Raw genomic sequence first — 19,824 nt, 5'->3', positions numbered from 1 at the left:
ATAATTTAAAAAATTTTAAAAAACCCTCAAAAAAAAAACTGGACTAAATAACATTTCAATTTGGAACACCCCCCCCCCCCCCCATATATCGCACAATGACGCAATTACTCGAACTGCTCGATTTTTATCAAAAATTTATAATTTAATTTTTGATGCAGCAGGGATTCGAACCCTCGTACGAATAACTTATACACTGGATTAGCAATCCGACGTTTTAATCCACTCAGCCCTGCTTATGAAAAATAACTCATGCTAACTTTTTAAAAGTTATCAAGATTAAAAAAATTATGAAATAAACAGTTTTTAACAATTAACAAATTGGAGTCTTTGAGCTTGAAATTCTTGCGTCTCAGTCTCTTGTTGCATGACTCTGTTTCTTGAAGAGTATCTACAAAAGATCCATGTGAGTGAGTATTAACCAGCTTTTCTGTCAAGGTTTTTCGGCGAAGAGAAGTATTAAACATTTAATATTTTTGTTCCTTTGAAGTAGTAATTCTTACTTTTTGGACTTGAGAGATTCTAGTTTAGGCCGTTCTGATATGTAAGATTATCTATTTATTTTTTATTTGAAATGTATGATTATGTATTTATTAAACTTGGTCCAATGTTTTCAAACATGAACTTAATTGTAGTAAAGCTTCATCACTACTACATTTCTGTTGCTCGTGCATTTTAATTATATGTGTGATCTGCTCTTACTTTATATTGTAATGCAACTGTTCTTGTTGTTCAAGGTCTCTTTCAATTGTTGGTACTTTTGGTCTTGCCATGCTTCCTTTTGAAGGCTGCCCGTGAGGTCATTCATGTTGTATGTATGCATAGTTCCTGGTGGCAATCTGTTGGTGTAGTAGTTGCATTGCTTGTATCATGGACTAACTCGACTGTAATCTATCTATCAGGCACTGCTTTGTTCCATCTTGTGTGCAATTTGCAGGTGATTCACTTTGAAAATTATGGCAAGCTTTTGGAAAGGGATCTATATGTTTCGGTATATGTTGAGGAACACACGCTTTTAAAATACAATCTCTCTAAGATAAGCCACAGGTTCTGGATATTTCTGCTTCTAGAGTTCTTGGTTGTGACAGCAACTCCATTTGTGGCTCTGTTGGAAACCACAGGGAATAGTGGAACCGTCAATTTTGTTAATGGCGGTGATTTTGCAATAAGCGCTCAAACAGTTCGTAAAGTTGCAAGTCATAAATAGATTTACTTGGATGATATTATTGTCAATGAAAGTTTCGTTAATTTCTGTCTAGAAATTCAGTTCTCAGAAATCTCTGTTAGCTTTGCAAACTCATGCTTCTTAATTTCTCTTTTTTGCAGGTTTCCACTATTATTGAGCTCATTGGAATAATTATTTGCCTGAATTAAGGATCTTGGATCGGTTGCTCGCAGATGGCATGCTTCAGTCACATGCAGCGCCAATGATGTTTCTCATTGGGGAATGACAAATAACAGGAATAGCCTAGAAACTATTCCGAAAGTGATCTGGTGTCTGTTGTCTTTATGCCGATCCCGACAAATGCACATCTGGCTTCATACATGTCCATGTATCACAAGCGGCAAGATTTTTGGTACATATACCCACTTTTCTTAAAAATATTTTTGTCTTGATATTTTTCTAACTGCAGTTGAACATTAAGAATGTGGTTTTAATTTTTCCAGATTTAGTTGCCTATGACTTGAATGAATCCTTATTCCTTGAATATTTTATCAGTAATCCAAAGAACCTGTTGTTAGATTGTTATTAAATGATTCCCTAGCTTTGTCCTGCTCATGGCCTTGCTACAATAATTTCACCGTCTAGAACTTGTGATCTCAGCTACCCATTGAGGGTTGCCCTTAGACACTGCCAAGTGCCAACCTTACTAGTAAGGGACTTGATTTTCCTCTTCAGTACATCTCCATTGTATGGAAGAAGTTCAGAAGTGGAAAATTCTACATGGTCGAGGGCTTTATGGGTTGTTTTAACTTTTAGTCTCATATTTGCATCAGAACTCTTGCATTTGCCTGCGTACAGACTGTCTTAGTTAAATGACCGATATAAGTTCTCTTTCACCTGGTTTGATCTAAAGAAACTCATTTTGATGTCGGCAGGGCATCTATCAACCCCTTGGTAATACTACGGGGGTTCACACAGATTTCTATTGAATTCAGTTTATTCAAAAGAAATATTATAGGTGCCCAAAATTGACATATAGATCTGGATAAAAGTCTTGCAATATCCTCTCATGCCTTTTCATGAAAATTTTCCTTCTCCTTTTAGTTCATCTGATACACACTACAAAATGTCAGTGAGATATTTACCGGGAAAAAGAAAAGGTGAAGTTACCGTTTCATCTTCAATCACTGTCTGCTATTAAAATGCCTTGTGATTAGTATGGTGTGTCATCAATCTATCTTGCCTTCATAGTCATGAAGATTTTCTTTATAGCTTTAAGTAGTTCTCCATTATGTATCTACATATGATGTTTACTCGAACTAATTTCCTTGATTCTGCAGTAACATATTTGCAATCCACTACTGGTGGAGCCGTTGTATTTGGATGGACAATTGATTGGACTCTCATCAATACAATATTCTTCATCCAACTGCCTCGTTGGTTTGTTCGTTAGTTTTTTTTTTTTTTTTTTTTTTTTTTTTGCGCTTGGAAAAACCATAAGCTTTAGTACCAAATGATATTTATACGAGATCATTCAGAAAACCCACCCAAAAGAAAAAACCATTTTGCACACTGTTTTCCCTCTTCTTATTTCCCCAACACCTGCTTCATCAGTAACTGAGTTAAGGCCAAGTGGAGTCCAAAATGACTGATACACAGTAAAGGCTAGTAACAGTTTAGATATATCAATGTAGTCAAGATATATCCTATTGCTAGTCGAAAATGACTGATACACAGAATTTATTATAGTGATGCATATTTTGTTGAAGTACATTATCAAAGGCTGGGAAAAATATTGCATTTTCGTTACTTCAAATGTATTGATGTCTGTAACACGTTTACTGCTATATGCATCAATTCCTCTGTTAGTCACTAAGGAATAACATTTTGATCATAAAACTGTGCAGTATTCAGTTTTTCTCCCTCTCAATGATCAAAATTGAATGCGTACAAAGAAATGATTTAGTAAAACTAATCATCAAACCGGGGGGAAACCATGACTCAAGCAAAGAGACGAGCTCCATTGACATACAGACTTGGAGATCACAGTCAGAAACCCGAAGTAATGTCCATTTCTTTTCCTTTAATCCTTTTTGTCTCTTCACACAGAGCAGGTAGCTCCTACATTTCTATGTATACATCAGGATTCGCAAAACATTAGTACAGAATTCAATATTCCTAACAAAGATCAGAAAAGGGGGAAAAAATGAAATGATACTCATCTATTTTGGAGTCCCAATCACGCGTCTATGTAGTTGGTTCACGCCCGTGCAATTAATAGAAGTGCCTCTTTAATGGCATGCGACAGAAAACACGCGCTTTTTTCGACTGTCACCAATGTGCAATCTCTGAATCCAGACTCTCAGTACGCCTCCTCAACAACATTCTTGATCAAAAAGTTTTCTGGATTATATAATGCCACGTCAAGTCAAATCATCAGCTGCTTATTCCGAGATTAAGGGCGTCATCTACTGTTATTTGCTGCATAAAACAATAAAATGCCATAACTGAAATGCCTTCACAGGTTTGGACTTGAAGCCAACAATCAGAAATCAAATTTAGAACTATGTCAAAACAGACCATACAGCAAGTCCAAAGATTGTTTAACAAGTCAAATCCAGACTCCTAAGATTGAACAAACTTAGCCTACAAGTTGTAGGTACAGCTCTGTTCTTAGATGAAATGCTTACTTCCTTCTCTTCTAAGTCCCATATGATGGGTGTAAACTTGAATTTCTTCCTCGGAGGCAACTGAAAATCCCATCTTCCCACTTCGACACTTCACCATTATTAATACATGGTGCATCATCTCTCCGGGCTTCACCACGTTGCTTATAGCCGTTTGACAAAAAAGGGTAGCCATTTCTCCGCTAGTGATCACCAGCATTATGACCCAATTCATCATAACCAGAGACCTTTTTGTAACGAGCAACTTCTTCATCTTTTCTGTAGTAACCATAATACTCCCTTCTCCTTGAAACATCAGGTCGCCCTGCCGCCATATTATTTTATTAACAGCCCCAACTCCTCCCAATCAAAAATCAAACTCAAACAAAAAATACAATATTGCAAAGAAAAAAAAAATCAACCCAAAATCTCAACCCTTACCCTCAGAAACGATATCGAACGGCTACGAAGCTTCTTTGTCAACGCATTTGCGTTCTTGGGGAGCTCTTTGGGTAATTTGTATGCGCATGAGCGCGTATTTTTTATGTCGGTTCCCACCTGGTGGCGCGAATTTTGTAGTGGAATTTATTTTATTCACAATACTTCCCGTTTCTCTGTTACATGACCAACATGCTGACATCAACTATTCCGGCACTTCCAATTCAACACTATCCTAACAAACTGCGGTTCCCGAGGCAGGCACAAGGTTCAAAGCCACCTCCTTATCATGAAAATCTACCCATAACGATGACGCTCTATAGCTATCCACTTGCCGCCCTTTCCCCTTTATATTTGTACTACATCTTCGTCTTAACGTCACACATTTTTCCTGCTCAAAAATAACGCGCAAGAAACAGTAGTTTTATCTATCACAAGCAAAGCAAGATGGTTGGCCTCGGCACATATGGTTACGCTGCACCAACTATGACCAAAAAGATTAGTGCCCACTATGATGTCCCTGAAGGAGTGGAGATTAGAGGCCGATACAGTGAAGAGTTTGCAAAGATTCTTAACAAGGATGCTTTGCAATTTGTTGCGGATTTGCAAAGGGAGTTCAGGAACCGTCTCAAGTATGCAATGGAGTGTCGTAGGGAGGCGAAAAGGAGATACAACGAGGGAGCCTTGCCTGGTTTTGATGCTGCGACAAGGTACATAAGGGAAGGGGAATGGACGTGTGCGCTAGTTCCGCCACCTGTTGCGGATCGGAGGGTGGAGATTACGGGTCCTGTCGAGAGGAAGATGATCATTAATGCACTCAACTCTGGAGCTAAAGTGTTCATGGTGAGTTCTGCTTCCATTCCTCTGCTTTCTACTCCCCGAGTGCATGAATTCTTCATGATCATCCACTTGCATCTGCATGACAGGAGTTAACGGATATGCATCAAGCAGTTGTGAACTGCAAGTATGATAAGATCATAAGAATACAATTGCAAGAAAGCTTACTTATTTTCTTACTGGACGCAGTAGCTTTAGTCATCCCCCGCTCCTCATAAACATAAATAAATAAATCCGAAGCCACCAATTTGAAAAGGTCTTCTTGTTTGCACACAAGTCGATTTTGAAATTCCATAAATAAGTCTTGAATCCTCATATCATACCATTTCGAAAACTGACAAGTAAATTATCTAGTGTAACAGGAACAGAGAAATCAAATTAATTTGTCCATCCCTTTACTAGTAATACTGATGGTACTATCCAAGATATTGAACAATTAATCATGAATAAATTCTTCTTCCAAGGAATAGTCGAAACTGAGATTTCAGTTGTTAATGCATAGGCTGACTTTGAAGATGCGCTCTCACCTAGTTGGGATAACCTCATGAGTGGCCAAGTGAACTTAAAGGATGCCGTTAATGGGACCATAAGTTTCCATGATAAGGCCAGGAACAGGGTTTACAAGCTCAATGAACAAACTGCTAAGTTATTTGTCCGTCCACGAGGCTGGCATCTACCTGAGGCACATATCCTCATAGATGGTGAGCCAGCAACTGGTTGCCTAGTGGATTTCGGCCTCTATTTTTACCACAATTATGCTGCATTCAGAAGCAACCAAGGTGAAGGATTCGGACCTTTCTTCTATCTGCCTAAAATGGAGCACTCGAGGTAAGAAAGTTAAATGCTTTCCTAAATGTGTGTTTCCTTGGACTTTCTTTTCGCTAGTGATCATTATGAGTCCTCCTGTTATGGTGCTGCTTAGGCAAACACCCTAAATAGCCAGAAGTATATATGAAATAAAACCAATTGATGATGGAACAACACTTTTGTGGATGTTCTATTGATATAAATGTTTATGTTAATTGTTATTGCTAACAGGGAGGCCAAAATATGGAATTGTGTGTTTGAAAAGGCTGAGAAGATGGCAGGAATTGAAAGAGGCAGCATCAGGGCCACGGTTCTAATCGAAACTCTTCCAGCCGTCTTTCAAATGGATGAAATCCTCTATGAGCTTAGAGATCACTCTGTTGGTTTGAATTGTGGACGATGGGATTATATCTTCAGCTATGTAAAGACATTCCAAGGTCACTCAGATAGGCTACTACCAGACAGGGTGCAGGTGGGCATGACTCAGCACTTTATGAAGTGCTATTCTGATCTCCTTATCAGGACATGCCATAGGCGTGGTGTGCATGCCATGGGAGGAATGGTACGGGATCCAATTCTCTTTTTAACTTAATTATTCTCCATTATTTCGACATGCTTATTTCTTTCTATGCCTGTAAACAGGCAGCTCAGATTCCTATTAGAGATGACCCAGCAGCCAATGAGGCAGCACTGGAACTTGTAAGGAAGGACAAGCTAAGAGAGGTCAGGGCAGGACATGATGGAACTTGGGCTGCCCATCCAGGGTTGATCCCAACCTGCATGGAAGCCTTCAACAACAACATGGGGAATGCACCTAACCAGATCCAAACCATGAAGCGAGAAGATGCGGGGAACATAACAGGAGAAGACCTCTTACAGAAGCCCAGAGGAGTCCGTACCTTGGAGGGACTCCGCCTGAATACCCGAGTGGGTATTCAGTACTTGGCAGCATGGCTCACTGGCTCTGGCTCAGTGCCTCTTTATAACCTCATGGAAGATGCTGCCACAGCCGAGATTAGCAGAGTTCAGAACTGGCAGTGGCTGAAATATGAAGCGGAGTTGGATGGAGATGGTCTTGGAGTGAAGGTGAGCCGAGAACTCTTTGGAAGAGTGGTGGATGAAGAGATGGCAAGGATTGAAAGAGAGGTTGGCAAAGAAAAATTCAGAAAGGGAATGTACAAGGAAGCATGCAAGATGTTCATTCGACAATGCACAGCCTCTACACTAGACGATTTCCTGACTCTGGATGCCTATAACAGCATAGTCATGCATCATCCCAAGGGATCATCCAGACTCTGAATGAATGGCTAATTATCCGTTACTACTAGATAATAAAAGAAAAGCCACCTGTTTGAAATAACTTGCATTGTTCTGGATGAACAACATTTCATTTATGTATTTGCTACCGGAAGTGTGAGCTTTTTCATTGCAACAAGACCTGCTTATAAGAATCGGATGCTAGCCAGCTACCTCAATAATATTAATTATTCATCAGTATTTGAACACAGAACACGATGTCTATACCAATTTAGAAGACTAAATCATTCACCAAGGAAACAATTAAGAGTAAATTTGTGTAATCTCAAATGCACCGATCCTACATGGTCGATCTAAATCGGCAACGAAATCATGAAAACACACCCAATGTCACAATTCTTTGGTGAGGTACATTATATGACTCACTCAGGTCACTTGCATAATAAGCATTTTAGGGTGTGTTTGGAGCATGTGATTATAGTGTATTATAATATTATTCACATTAATTTAATATCAAGATCATGTTTGGAAAAATATTGTATTGGGATAAAGGGGGTGTGCTAATGCGGCAACTATTAGCTTAATGCGGGTTTTGCTTCTTCTTTTTTCGCTTTTGCTCTTTTTAATAATAATAAATAAATAAAACTTTTTAATTAATATATTATTATATAATATTAATTTTTTTATTTTTACATCATAATTATTAAAATAAATTAATAATTTTATAATTTATTATTCATATTTTAATTTTTATTAGATTAAAAATATAACTAAATAATTTATTATTTAATTATATAATAATTAATATATAAAATGGATTAATATTTAATAAGTTAATATAACTAACAATAAGTACTTAAATAATATATAAAAATAAAAATATAACATAATATTACATTATTTAATTATATTATAGTAATTAATATATAAAAATTGATTATTATTTAAAATTTAATATAACTAACAATAAATATTTATATATATGAACAAATTTAAATAATATTAATTTAAAATTAATACCAATAAAAATAATAACATAAAATATCATTACGTTATGATATTATTTAGAAATTATTTGATTAAATTATTTACTTTGATCTTTATTTCACATGTTATATATTTATAAAATACTGAAAAATAAATGTTATGCTACCAAAAATATAAGGCTATAAGCTTTGATCTTTACAAAAAATTGTGATACTTTTTAACATTTATACTAAAAAATAATGTTAATTTCTAAAATTTAAGACTTCTATGTTTAGTATTTTTTTTAGGTACTAATAAATATTATTTTCTAAATATATAATTTAAGTTAATCAAAAAAAATTAATACAGTACAATATAGTACCAAAATTGTACAATATTATTATAATACGATGCTAATACAATAAATCAATATTAAAATAATATAATATAACATAATATAATATAATGTGTCAAACGCACCCTTAAAAAATCAATTTCAATCCTGCCAAATAAGTACCACTTCACACCAAATATTAAACATTTAAAATACAATTGAGAATAATACAATATATCTATATTAAAATAATATAATATAATATAGTATACCAGACGCATCCTTAAAAAATCAATTTCAATCCTGCCGAATAAGTTCCACTTCACACCAAATATCAGACATTTAATTCTAGCTCGAGGATAAAAACAAAAGCAGCACCATCAACAAACGTTTCTACAAATGTCATCGGTTAGAGTTTAACAGCTCGGTTACGACGATAATGTGCCATTGACATTAGTAAATTAAACGCTGTCGTTTGCTTGATCTTGATTCTAGATATGCCTTTGCTGCTCTTTGACTTGCGACCAACACGCCCAACAATGACCAAAACAATAAGGCCACTGTTACTATTCAGACCCACTCTTATCTTTCAATGCCACTGTTATTTTATGAGCAAGGCTTTCTCATTTTATTAATTCCGTGGCCAGATAGTATTCGTCACCAATAACTTGTTGGATCAGGATCTTGACCTAATTTCTTTTAAGTTTTTAAAAATTTTATATTACTTATATTTTATTATTAGTGTAGGATTATAATTTAATTTTTTTTTTTTTATTAACCACCAATTACATTAGTGAATTATACTACTCAACATCAACATCGGTTTTTTTTTCTTTTTTTTTTCTTTTTGAGAAGAACATTAGGTAGTTTATTTACTAATTACTATTTACTTTAACAATGCAATGATGAATTTAATTATATAGGTTTAACTCCATTACGGATGCCAAAGATTGGAATAATAGAACTCCATAAACCGCTGCAAGTCTGCAACTGGTTGTTTTATTTATTAAATGATAGATAGTTGCCCTTCTTTTTCTTTGTTTCCTTTTTTTTTTTTTTCCTCTTTTGGTGAATGGAAATGACAAAGTCTTGGAACAAACAAGAACACATATGGCATTATTGTTCGGCTCCTTCCGGCTCCGCTGTCGGTTGGCAGTGCCAAGTGACGATTTGTAGTTATATAGATAAGTTCAAGTGATGTTGGTTTCCGACATTTGAACAATACTTGCATGACTCATTCTTTGTATAGTTTGAGATGATCTTGTCCTCTATAATATTACAATATGATGTCGTACATGAAACGACATAGCTTCTGAAATTTTTCTTTATTTTCAGTTGTATATACGTATTCCATTTTGTCATTTTCTTATACAATTGCGTTGCTTAACATGCATCCGTCGTCTACATATCTCTTGCTTGCTACCTAAAAATAATTTTGAAAGCATATTAAAAACGAACGGCTTTTCATGGCTCCTGAAATTTGAAAACAGCTAACCAAACAAAACCCTTCCAAATTGCATGACACGCATAAAGTGGTTTACTTAGGTGTTAACATGCATGGTGGAATGGTTCTCACTTCTCGATCGGTGCTCTAATAACCCATTTAGGAATTCGTGTTAACATGCATGGTGGGTTGTAGCTTTCTTAATTAGTGCCATATCTTTTGAGAATAGAAAAATGCTTCTGTACAAAGTGGTTTACTTAGGATTAGGGTTTCCTTTGAAAAGAAACCTGCTTTAGTTTTCAAATCTATTTGTTACTCGATCTAGTAAAATTCAAAAGATAATAAATAATCCAAAGAGGCAGCTTAAATTAATTTGAAATTGCGCTAAAAGCAGTGTTCTAGTGCTTTCTTGGATGAGAAAAGCTATAGGGGGCTAAAAGACTTTAGCTCTTACTGTAGCATGAAGACCACATCAACACGTGTCAAACCCAACACTTGTTTCCGTTCCCAACTGTTAGGCTAATTGGATCAAATTATTTAGAGAGAGCATTGAGATTAGGGTTTTGAATTCTTGGTAATGTATCTGAATTTAATATTTCAAGCTCGAATTCATGTGTTGGATCTTCATTGGTTGCAGATGCTCAAATCATGTTGAATGGCCCAGCATTAATCTACCTAAATATGGAAAAATATATATATATATTTAAAGTGGGAAATGAGCTTTTGTGTCTTGTTCGCTTAAACAAACGAAGGGTTAAGGGACATAATTAATCAATGTCTAGCTAGAATATGATATTGACATTATCTTGAATAGACTAATATCTTCTAATAATAGATAGAAGTCATGGTGTATACTCCACCATGACTACTGAGCACAATCTAGAGCGTATACTATCAATGAAAAAATAAGTCAATTATTAATTATACAAATTCAATTACATGAAGCAAATACAGTTCTAGCTCCAAGTTTCAACATTGTAAAGTCAAGAAATATCGCGGTCGGTTTCAAAAGAGCTTTTTGATACGGTAGCTAGGATGATTCGTGCATGCTTGTTATCAATTTCATGAATGGCTAGAGAAGAACCAAATCACCAATAGATGTCAAATATCAATGACCAAACAAACATTATGAAAAAGTCAAATATATACAATTTGATTTGTCAGAGATGGGAACACTTAAATGAAAAGAAAAAAAAAAACCCCACAAATTAAATCATACAAGAAAGAAAAGAAAAGCAATGAATGGAGGTCTCTGGATTGTCTGAAAGTAAATTGAGCATATTTATCACATATGCAGCTAGTGAAATACATATTTTTGTATACTCACATGCATTCACTTTGTGATAACGAAATCTCAGAAACTGAGATTATTGGGGCCAACTCGAAAGTTGATGCGATAATGAATAGTCCAAGCGGCTGGGCAGAGTGCCATCTGGATGGTGGAAATCGGGAACAGTGGTTGTTCCAGATATAAAGAAATACCAAATACGCGATAATATTCAACTCCATCCCTATCAATTAAATTTCTTCAACTTTCATATAAAAAATCAAAGGGCCTGCATTGATATATGATATTTGTGTAGATTATTTGTAATTGTGTACGTGTGCATGTGCATGTACACGCAAAAGCCGTGCAGGCCGCGGCATGATGATTCGTGACAAAACAAAACATCATATTGATATATCGATCAGGATATTCTAGGTACAGATTGGCTATTCCAACATACAGTGTAAAAGTTAATTGAACAAAAATATTAGAATGTCATATGTTGTAATAGTGAATCCACATAGAATTTATACTTAGACATCTACATTTGAAAAATAATATATAGGAAAATTGTCCAACTGACGATCCCTGATCATTTTAAAATAAGTGATTAGTTACAATATATTAAAAAAAGAATATTAACTCTAAAACAATATATTTTATTTTATAGTGCATTAAAATCTGTATTTTTTAGGAGAAGGATACAAAAAGCGAGGATGCCACTAATATGAAAAAAATAATTTATTAGAAATTATGTTTTGTTTTTGTTTGTTAGTGGCATCATCACTTTGTTGAAACATTGATAGAGATAAAAGATAAAGAAAAAGATGGATTCCAATGGACTACAGTGTATTGAATCCATTTTTTTTTTTGCCTTTTTGCTACATCCGCACAAATTTTTTTGTGCTGGCATCTGCATTTGAGCACAACTATGTGTGTCTATGCATCGATGCATGCATTTTTGTCAGATCTATGAACTTCTGTATTACTCGCAATCATGTTTTTCAATAAACTAATGGAATAGCCAAATAGCAGACATTATTGCTAAAATGGGGTTGCGGCCGATGGCCAAACCAGAATCTGGTTCAAATAGGGCTATAATCGACAAAACATAAAGTAAGTTGGGTCGTAAAATTAGAATAGTAAAATTGAGGAGGCCATATATATATGGTAGAGAAAGTATAAAATATAGTAGATTATAACAGAATTAGATAAAACTAAAGGAGCAAATATAAACTTCACATAGACATTGTAAAATTTCAATTCAAGCCCTTATATTCCCCATTAAAAAATAATAATAATGGTTTCAGCGTGGGTTGTACCTATTTCTACCTCCTAGCTGCATCGTACTTCTCTTCATTGATGAGGAATCTTTGCCTCCTATCGTTCTCAGTCTCTTCTCTTTAATTAAAGAGGCTAATGATTTGATGTTTAATTTTTTTCAGTTTAATTTTTTTTTTTTATGTCTTTATTGAAGAGTAAAACTCACTATGGCTCTTATCTCATTTGTTGTTCTATTTGTTTTATTTCACATTATGCTTCAGTTAAAATAATGTATGCGTATATATTACATGCATGTATGAGTATTAATTATTACTTTATTAGTTTAGCATTTTGTATAAATGCGTAATAAGTGAGCACATGTGCGATGAAGCGGACTGGCACTCCACGAATGAGTCATCCGGCAGACAATGACAAGAAATATGATGAATAAAAAAGAAGAGATAAGGCAACAGTTGGCTGAAGGTTATTGCATGGTTAAAGCGATTGATACCCCTTGCTTGTGCTACGAGAATTAGAGAAAAGGAGTACCAGCAGCGCTTTTATTAATAGATTAAATTAAGTCTTTTGCCTTCCCCTCTGGTCATGAGGAATATAATAAGTAACAACCGTTTCTTAGAAAGGTAACCTAACTCGATCTATTAGTACAAATTCTAAAGAGCAGACATATTTTCCTGATCTTGTCTGCTTGAGATCTGAACAAGTCTTTATCACTTTAATGATGCCGCTAAACTAGTCAATCAAACCCGTCTTTCAATGACCACCAACTACAATTATAACTACAATTATATTATATAATTCAACCTAACAACACCGGTTCGGAAGTTTAGCAAGCTTTCTGTCTTCAGCTGATTACTTGTTGCCAGTTTATTTTTATTTTTATATCTTCGGGGGTGCCATAATTGGCAAAGAGGGATCGATATTTTTATCTCATATGGGAAAAAATTAATAATAAATGTATAGCTGCTTAAATTGCCTGATATTAATTGAAAATGTCATTGTCACTTAACAAGTCTTTCCACTCAACCAACAAGTTTAGTCTGGAGTAAACGTGCCACCCGATGGGAGCTACGAGGCGTGGGCAGGGGGGTTCACATCGATGTAGATCTTTGGTGGTGGCAGATTTCCTGATTGTTTAGATAACGGCGTTGAGGCTGTGATCTTGAATCATCGAATGATTGCGATATGAGATAGATAGTGGGTGCAGTTTTGGATTCTAGATTGCATCCTTCCCAGTTTCATGATTAAATACATTGAGTCTACATGTTGATTCCACCCATTAGTGAAAATATCTAGTGCGATGAGTGTTTTATATGGCAACAATCGAGAATGAATGAAGGGGCAAAACTATCGCTCTAAGGGCACGATGAAAGCAATGAAAATTACAAAATTAACCAAGTTATGGGGTCATAATTTGTAATGAAGATCAAAATTAACCAAATATCTAACACTGGCACATTATTGCTTTAATAAATGACCCCATAATTTGGTTAACTGTGATACTCCCCATTGAGTAGCCAATATATGTAAAGCAATAATGCACTTATACAATTTAATTATTCGACGAACGCCAAGCTTGTGCTAAATGACGTAGCGCCATCAAATTCATTGGGACCATAAAACGTGTCAAATTTTGACAAGAGAGATTTTTAATTTCCCCTTACTAAAATCAATATATACCACTTACTTTCCTACAACTTTTATAATATCCAAAAATTCTCGTGGCACAAAAGATTTAAAAGAAAAGAGAGATAAATAGACCATTTACCTGATAATTTATCATAAGAATATAAAATATATATTTACTATGGGAAAAGTGTTTCAAAAATAACAAAAAGTATAAAAAAAATCTTATTATTAATTTTTTATCCACACTAAAACATATATTTTCTTATTTTAATACATAACATTTATATCTTAGTTTTCATTATATGATTTATTTAATTTATAATAAATATGAATAAGAATTTATTTAAAAATAAAGATAATATAATAAAATTATGATGCTAAAATAATCATAGACTATTATAAAAATGACGATGGAATAAATAGCATATATTAATTTCAGTATGGAAAGTAACAATCGCTCCTGTCACAAATATCAATTGGCTTGCAGCTTTTAACAGTATATTATTTCACATTCAAAGTCGGTTTGATAATAGATGCTTCAGATTGGATTTCTTTCTAGGTTCCAACATGTATGCGTGATGCTATTATGACCATATCACAGGGGCAATAACATATGGCACCAATACTTCACAGCATACAATAATATTGGCTAGCTTAAAAAACCTTGAATAGCAAAAGATTCAACAACACTATCGAAATATTGACATGACGTAACAAGAGGAGAACCCAAAATTATTCGGAGGTGTAGCCAATTTCCGAATGAGAGAGAATGATTCGGTGTCGTAGGTGTCATGGCATTCCCATATCACATCCACTATCTGCATGTTTCCAAGAACCGAAACGTATACCGCTAATGACGTCACTTCAATTGCCACCTATTGGTCCAGAGACGGGACACACAGGCAGAGACATAATTATATAATTGCTGTCAAAGATCTGCCACCCAAACAAACAAAAAGCTGCATTATCATCAATTTTTGTACCCACAAGTCAGTTAATATCAATCAATCGTTAACCACCGTACCATTCGATCAAACATACGCCACATATCTTCCGTCCGATTTGTGGACCCCATCGCATGTGTCGTGCATGGGATCGCTTTGATAGTCTCACATGTACCACCGACTGGGGTCCACCCCAACCCTCTGTGCTATAACGCTACGCCTCCTCAATTTTCAACTACACACTTCAGTCAATCACTATCTTATATACATGTAAGATACATCCCTCTCATATAAATAGTGCATTTACACACTATTTATATGAGAGGAATATATCTTACATACATATAAGATAGAAAGACCCCACACTTCATGATGAAATTTCCATCCACTGATTGTGAGGCAATGTAAAGGTTTTAAGTTGTTTTCAATTCTCCCTTTCAGGGACAAAAGGAGAAAGTTAAAAAAAAATGTTGTCTTCAGTTCTCAATTATATATATATATATATATGTGTTACACAGTGCTCAAGGAAGGGCACTTGTCAATGCTTTACAAGGCCACATTTTTAACGTTCTAATAAATAGTCATTATTGACGTGACTTGTTGTATTTCTCTATTTGTTGCTCTTTGGTCGCTGTAAAATAAAGGAATCCCGGCCAATAGGTTTCCAATAAGTCCCAACTATTTTTGGGACTCAAGTCCCTTACTGATAGAAATTTATTTAACTCTCTGTTTTGAGGGTAAAATAAATTTTTTAGAGAATTTCGATTGCTATCTAATTATAAATATAAGTAGAATTTTGATTGTAATATATTAATATTTAAAAAAGAAAAAAGAAAAAGAAGGAATCTCGCTTTTCTGTTTGGCTGGAAAGAAAATCTCGTTTGAGTACTCGCCTTAAGTTGCCAATACACGCACATTTAGCGAGTCATAAAGGATGCACAATACAATATGGTCGTTCCGGTCAAATGTTTTGTAACGGTGACATATCTAGCAATTAACGTATTTTTATCGTAACTATATGGTACAATGGTTAATAATTTTTTTTTTAAGTATTTGGCCATGTCACTAGTGAGAGAGCACATCGATTTTATAATATGTGACAATTTTGTAATATGTGCCGTATTAGATTAAACAAAACATATTATTGATGATGATCTTCTCTCACCTTCTCCTTTTGGTACTAGATTCTCTGACAACAATGGAAGCGATTATTAATCGTTTCACTTTACATAAAGAATTTCAATTAAATACATCCATTCTGATCTTATACCACTATATATAGTCAGTACTCAACCATAGGTGTGTGATTATCCTCTTTTTTTTTTTTTTCTTCCCAATCTCGTTTGTCTATTGGCACGTGAAGGGACTCAATGATCTAAAGCTCGAAATGGAAGGAGAATTTAATTGAAATTTGATCTATTGAGAGCAGTGGACGGCACGTTGTATATGTTATAAGTAATATAAATTTGTTCCTTCTTTTCTATTTAATATATTATATCTCTCTTGAGGTTTTCTTAAAAATAATAATAATATAAATTTGGTTATTTTTCTCTTCCCTAAGGTGATTGATCCCGGTTTCCTTTATTTTGATAGATGTAGTCACTTTTCCATATCATTTGGGACCGAGCTATCATTATATATAATAATTCAGCCAAGGAGAATGGACCAGCATACCCATTCACAGGCCAATGAAGAACACGAAGTTACTCAACTCAATGTCCTATATAGACATATATAACGATAAAGCCAATAGCTCAAACCTCAAAGCAGTGACACTTAAGTAGACCTAATATTCTCCACTCTTTTAAGGATCACTGCCGCCTAGCTTGTCAATGGATACCACAAAATATTTTCACTCGACCATGGCATACACGAACGGTTAAAAAAAAAAAATATATATATATATATATATAGATATCCCGGCCTTATTAGCTGGTCTCAAAATTGAATCACGTCACTTTTCACGCCAGTCACGGAATTATTATACGCACACTCCAGTTAAATTGTAGCGAAGATTGATTTAATTTTCATGAACACTCGACCTCAAACGGTCATATCATCTTACATGTTCCCCCGGAAGTAACGTACGTATTTATTACAAGTTCTCAAATTAAGGCAATGTCTAAGTTAAAGTTTAGTGTAACTTACACCCAATAAGAATAAGAGAAAAATGAATAATAGCAAATGGATTACGTAAGGCCGGTGTCTTGTTTTCGCTGGCCGTAAATTATACTAAAAATAACTTGGGAAGCCATGAACTTATTCAAATGATACAGGCGCATGTCGTTGAGGCAAATCCGATAGTAAATCTCTAGATTGTCCACGTTTCGCCCGAAAACAACATATGCGTATCACTTGGGCATGGGCTCTGCTTCCGGCGGCAGATATGAGATACTCAACCAGAAACGGCGATCCGTCGTTGGATTTGCGTTTGCTATGTTTTTCTTTTTTCCAAAAACACCCACGAATTTTTCATTCACTTGAGGGAACCGTCATGAACTCCAATGGGCAATTATGTACTTTTAAATAATTAAATTTAGAATGAAACGGTCCTTTCACAGTCTCTCCAATCACGGAGACAATAGAAAAAGTCACTTGCCCCTCAGAAGCTGAGGTCATAATCTCAATCTAAACTTTGATACGCGTCGTTGCCTGATCGTCCACGTGGCGCTACCGTCCCCTACTAATTATGAAGCCGATTTTTTATTTGAATTTCTACCCATAAACATTGGCCCACGTGTCCTCCTTCTGGAATAAAAAACAGGATCTCGGTACGCAGTCCGCGAGGCAAAAGGCCTACGTGCCCCTATCATCGAGCCAGTACATAACACTTCTCCAACTTCTATTGGCTGCAATGTGGGGCCCAATCACGACTCCACATTCGCTCTCTCTTCACCCGGGTCCTACTCGCTGCAACGGCCACGTATCGCTTTTCAACCAATCTCGTCTCAACGCTGCTGTTAAACCTAATGTTGATACGCGTGTCCGTACTCACACGTGTCGACGTATTATCCTTTATAAATGCCTTAACCCATTATTCTACTCTAGCACGGCTTTGGCCTTTGCATTTAGTGCTAAACGCAGGGTAACGCCCCCAACGCAGATAAGATAGCGCACGAACTGAGTGAGAGAGAGAGAGAAGTACCGACCTTTATCGAGAAAGAAAATGTATAAGATGGATGGTAGAGGAGGTTGTTGTATAGCGAGGTACGCTGGTGGTGGCGTGTACGATATGTCAAAAGTAGACCGGATAATGCTCCGGTTCAGGCCGATCGCACCTAAGCCGGCCACCGGCGGTTCAGTTTCTCCAACTGAGAGCAGTGGTGAGCCTTTCACTAGGGGCGGTAAGGCCAAAAGGAAGTACTTGAGAGAAAACGGCAGCGTTAACAAGCGGTGTAATAACAGCAGAAAAAGAAAGGCTTCTAGTGAAGATAAAACAGAATCTGTTGTTACGCTGCCGCTCTTGCCGGATTCTCCTGCGAGATCGTCTCAGCCAGGCCCGCAGGGAAAGGAAGTACGTAACTCGAAGTTGCCCACGTGGCTTAGTTTTGATAAGAGTGGTGAGGGTAAGAATCAGGTGGTTTTCTCAGGAGGTTCAGCAGATCGGACGGTGGCGATGATACCTCAGGCGGCGAGGGTGGTGGGGTCGTCTGTTACGGTGGAATGTGTGAGTGACACGTGGGTGGATGTCGGTGGTTTAGGGCGTACGGACGGAGAGAGGAAGGCGAATCTGGGGAGAGACACGTGTCCCGGGTTCATATCTGATGAATTCGGTAGAGTCACGTGGACGAATGAGGCATACAATAAGATGGTAGGCCAAGAAGAGGGTGAAGAGATGGTGGTCTGGTTGGTGATGAAAGCGCCGGTGACCGCCACGCTAACGTACCCGGCTTTCACGTGCAGGGTGAGGCTGCAGTACTCGTATGGTAAGGAAAAGAACTCGCTTACTTTGCCGTGTGATGTGTGGAGAATGGACGGCGGTGGTTTTGCATGGAGACTCGACCTCAAGGCTGCTCTCTCTTTGGGTCGGTAAATGAACGATAGCCGTCTGATCTGGTCTCGGTTCGATAACATATGTTCATTTCTGATCTGATTTCATCTCAACTTACCAAAAAATCTCAAACCTTAAAGCCAAGGGATCATTAACATTAACGTAGCCAACTTTTAGAGCTTTTTAGTTTACCTTTAGAATTGTAAATATCTTTTTTTTTTTTTTCCATCCCTGTTTCGGAGGGCCAAGCGTTGTGAATCTTTTCACTGTTGCTGCAGCCTGCATCAGCACGCTACTTGTGTGAGTGTTATTACCTAGAGTTCGGTTTAAGGCACGTATGTTGAGTGGCGAAGTTAAAGAGTTAAAGATACTTTCTGTATGATTAATAAAAGCTTGGTATTATATTATGGTTCTGATCATGTCATGTGACTGATATTTGTATATGTAGTTATGCACTAGCTTTTTCTCCTCCTCCATTATTGTTGTTATTGAATTTTTTATTGTTTTAACGTGCAACAAACTACTGAACACGTACTGAATGTTGATTAAAGCCTGTTGTTTGATAGCGGATTTTTGGAATTTTGAATAGCTATCGTTTGGTTTCAGAGGCTATTTTGAGTTAATAAAGCCACCTTTTTCCCCTAAAAGGCCTGTTGTTTCCATTAAGAAGAGCAGTAGCAGTATTTGGGTGTGCGCGGTGCGCTCTCCATGCTTGTGACTTATGAGAGGGAGCCCCATTGATGCGTGAGAATTGAGAAACATGCGCCTGGACAGGTGGTTGTGGTCTTGAGGACATTGGAG

At 36.2% G+C, this 19,824-nt stretch overlaps 2 protein-coding genes across 2 annotated transcripts; both read left to right on the top strand.

The window, feature by feature from the left end:
- The first annotated feature begins 4,637 nt into the window (after positions 1 to 4,637).
- LOC18046713 (malate synthase, glyoxysomal) lies at positions 4,638 to 7,407 on the top strand. The gene is made up of 4 exons (XM_006439997.2): positions 4,638 to 5,109; positions 5,606 to 5,931; positions 6,142 to 6,472; positions 6,553 to 7,407. The coding sequence occupies exons 1-4, from the start codon at positions 4,714 to 4,716 to the stop codon at positions 7,207 to 7,209; spliced, it is 1,710 nt and encodes a 569-aa protein (XP_006440060.1). The 5' UTR covers positions 4,638 to 4,713; the 3' UTR covers positions 7,210 to 7,407.
- A 10,659-nt stretch (positions 7,408 to 18,066) lies between these two features.
- On the top strand, positions 18,067 to 19,466 carry LOC18049156. The gene has a single exon (XM_006439996.2). The coding sequence runs from the start codon at positions 18,199 to 18,201 to the stop codon at positions 19,063 to 19,065; it is 867 nt and encodes a 288-aa protein (XP_006440059.1). The 5' UTR covers positions 18,067 to 18,198; the 3' UTR covers positions 19,066 to 19,466.
- Positions 19,467 to 19,824: the final 358 nt, after the last annotated feature.

Source organism: Citrus clementina, unplaced genomic scaffold (genome assembly GCF_000493195.1).
Source record: "Citrus clementina cultivar Clemenules unplaced genomic scaffold, Citrus_clementina_v1.0 scaffold_3, whole genome shotgun sequence".
In the NCBI taxonomy this organism is placed as follows: Eukaryota; Viridiplantae; Streptophyta; class Magnoliopsida; order Sapindales; family Rutaceae; genus Citrus; species Citrus x clementina.
Note: the sequence above shows the minus strand (reverse complement) of the source record. Positions and strands in the feature narration are given on the sequence as shown.

Bases quoted from the DNA above. Each gene is read 5' to 3' on its own strand.
- LOC18046713 (XM_006439997.2), top strand. From the start codon at position 4,714: ATGGTTGGCCTCGGCACATATGGTTACGCTGCACCAACTATGACCAAA. The intron at 5,110-5,605 runs GTGAGTTCTGCT...GTTAATGCATAG, and splicing joins CTGGAGCTAAAGTGTTCATG to GCTGACTTTGAAGATGCGCT. The intron at 5,932-6,141 runs GTAAGAAAGTTA...TATTGCTAACAG, and splicing joins CCTAAAATGGAGCACTCGAG to GGAGGCCAAAATATGGAATT.
- LOC18049156 (XM_006439996.2), top strand. From the start codon at position 18,199: ATGTATAAGATGGATGGTAGAGGAGGTTGTTGTATAGCGAGGTACGCT.